The sequence below is a fragment of the Fopius arisanus genome, unplaced genomic scaffold, assembly GCF_000806365.1.
Source record: "Fopius arisanus strain USDA-PBARC FA_bdor unplaced genomic scaffold, ASM80636v1 scaffold00189, whole genome shotgun sequence".
Classification (NCBI taxonomy): domain Eukaryota; kingdom Metazoa; phylum Arthropoda; class Insecta; order Hymenoptera; family Braconidae; genus Fopius; species Fopius arisanus.
The window spans coordinates 294-1,854 of record NW_011887928.1 but is presented as its reverse complement, the minus strand read 5'-3'; the positions used below and the strand labels follow the sequence as shown (position 1 = coordinate 1,854).

Here is a 1,561-nt window from a genome sequence, read left to right as displayed (position 1 = left end):
TCTTATCCCCTCCACGCAATTTTGCAATCACGTTTATTGCTGATAATTTCCAGACTAATGACTCTTAAACGTCAATTCAAATGAATATAGTATTTACAACCGAATTGCAAACAATTACAATAAAAAAAATCATTTAAGAGTGATTAGAAAAAAAAATGCGGCTAACTACATGGGTCATAAGTTTTTTATTTTTTATAAAAAAACTATCCACTCTTAAACATTATGACCTTTTTTACAATCACCTGCGAACAATTTACAATCGATTGTATGAGTTCGTTTTTGTAATTGTTGATAATTTGGGGCTAATTACATACTGCTTAACGCAGCCCTTATCCTATCTGATCATCAGGTCCTAAACTCGACGAGTAGTATCTCCACTGCTACCCTTCTGCTGTCACTGGAGGCTGTATGGAAGTTCATCAAAAAACGCGAAACCTGTTTGGGCGTGTTTTTCGATGTATTTGTTTTTCTCTTGTAAATTTTCCTTATTTATTCTTTCCTCACCTCACATTTCATTATATTGAAGGGATGCAGATAGGTTGTCATCAACAAAGTTGATATTCCAGTGATAATTATTGTGTGGTAGGCTTAAACCCTATATTTACCCAAATAGGTAACATTTCCTTACTAATTTACCATCGTTTTTTAGCTGAAGGCTTTGGATTGATAAGAGTTAAAACAGAAATGCTAAGATACCTGATGACGGTTGATGGATCGGTTGAATCAATAATAATAGTGTCCAAGAACGGAATGTTGAGTCCAACCTCAGAAGAATGGGAATCGCCATTGCTTGCTTCACTACAACTTTCTTCAACCCACTGACTAGCTCGCCCAGGGATTGGTCCGGCTAATTGCATCGGAGAATCTGCTGTCAGATCAATGTAATGAACTGGCTGTGACGATGGTGAGTTCGTACGATTGCGTCGGCGTCTCTTGGGTACAGTTGACATGACCAAGTGCTTCGTATCCTGGTGTGCCAATTATTCAACCTGGAAATTTGATTGTCAATTGAAGATATTACTGATGATTATTGATAATATTACTCGTTATCTACCAGTTAAAAATACAAAATTCTAAGAAAAAAACGTAAACTCTCCCACTGTTACTCATTACACTTACAAAGTACTTACTTGTTGACGAACTTGTTGACAACGGTTATTCAAATTGTGCTGTGTCAGTCTGAGCATTTGCTCTAAAATTAACAGAACCGTTTAAAATCTACCTTTTCTTCACTCTTTCTAATAAATTTGGCAATAGGGAAGTTGGTCAAAACTCTTTTGGAATAAACAAAAATAAGTTTTTGGTTTTCCGTTGAGATTTCAGAAAGATATATATTTTGGTGATCCTAACCAAAGAAGATTGACTAAAGTAGAAGCTCAGTTCTGGGGGTTTGAGTGAACCCAGCGGGATCGTAGTACCTCACCCCAAGAGAGCGAGGGTGCCACATGCAATGCCCGTTAGTCAATACAACAGCAGTATCCAATTAGCCGACAAAAAATATTTTTCAAATAAATTATCGTTCAGAATTGCTTGTAATTCGTTAGCTGGTCATTGTACATCG

The 1,561-nt window shown here is 36.6% G+C and overlaps 1 protein-coding gene across 3 annotated transcripts in view; it reads right to left on the bottom strand.

The window, feature by feature from the left end:
- Nucleotides 1-1,356, bottom strand: part of LOC105272478 (E3 ubiquitin-protein ligase RNF4) — a 111,599-nt gene extending 110,243 nt beyond the window's left edge. Inside the window, exons 1-3 of one of the 3 annotated variants that reach the window (XM_011314631.1) lie at nt 1,131-1,356; nt 697-989; nt 511-595 (exon numbers count right to left, since the gene is read on the bottom strand). In XM_011314631.1, the coding sequence (XP_011312933.1) occupies nt 589-595; nt 697-950 (261 nt within the window). In that variant the 5' untranslated portion in view covers nt 951-989; nt 1,131-1,356 and the 3' untranslated portion in view covers nt 511-588. Of the gene's footprint in view, nt 1-510; nt 596-696; nt 990-1,119 lie in introns of those variants that run through there. The other 2 variants (XM_011314630.1, XM_011314629.1) reach the window with 2 other exon arrangements.
- Nucleotides 1,357-1,561: the final 205 nt, after the last annotated feature.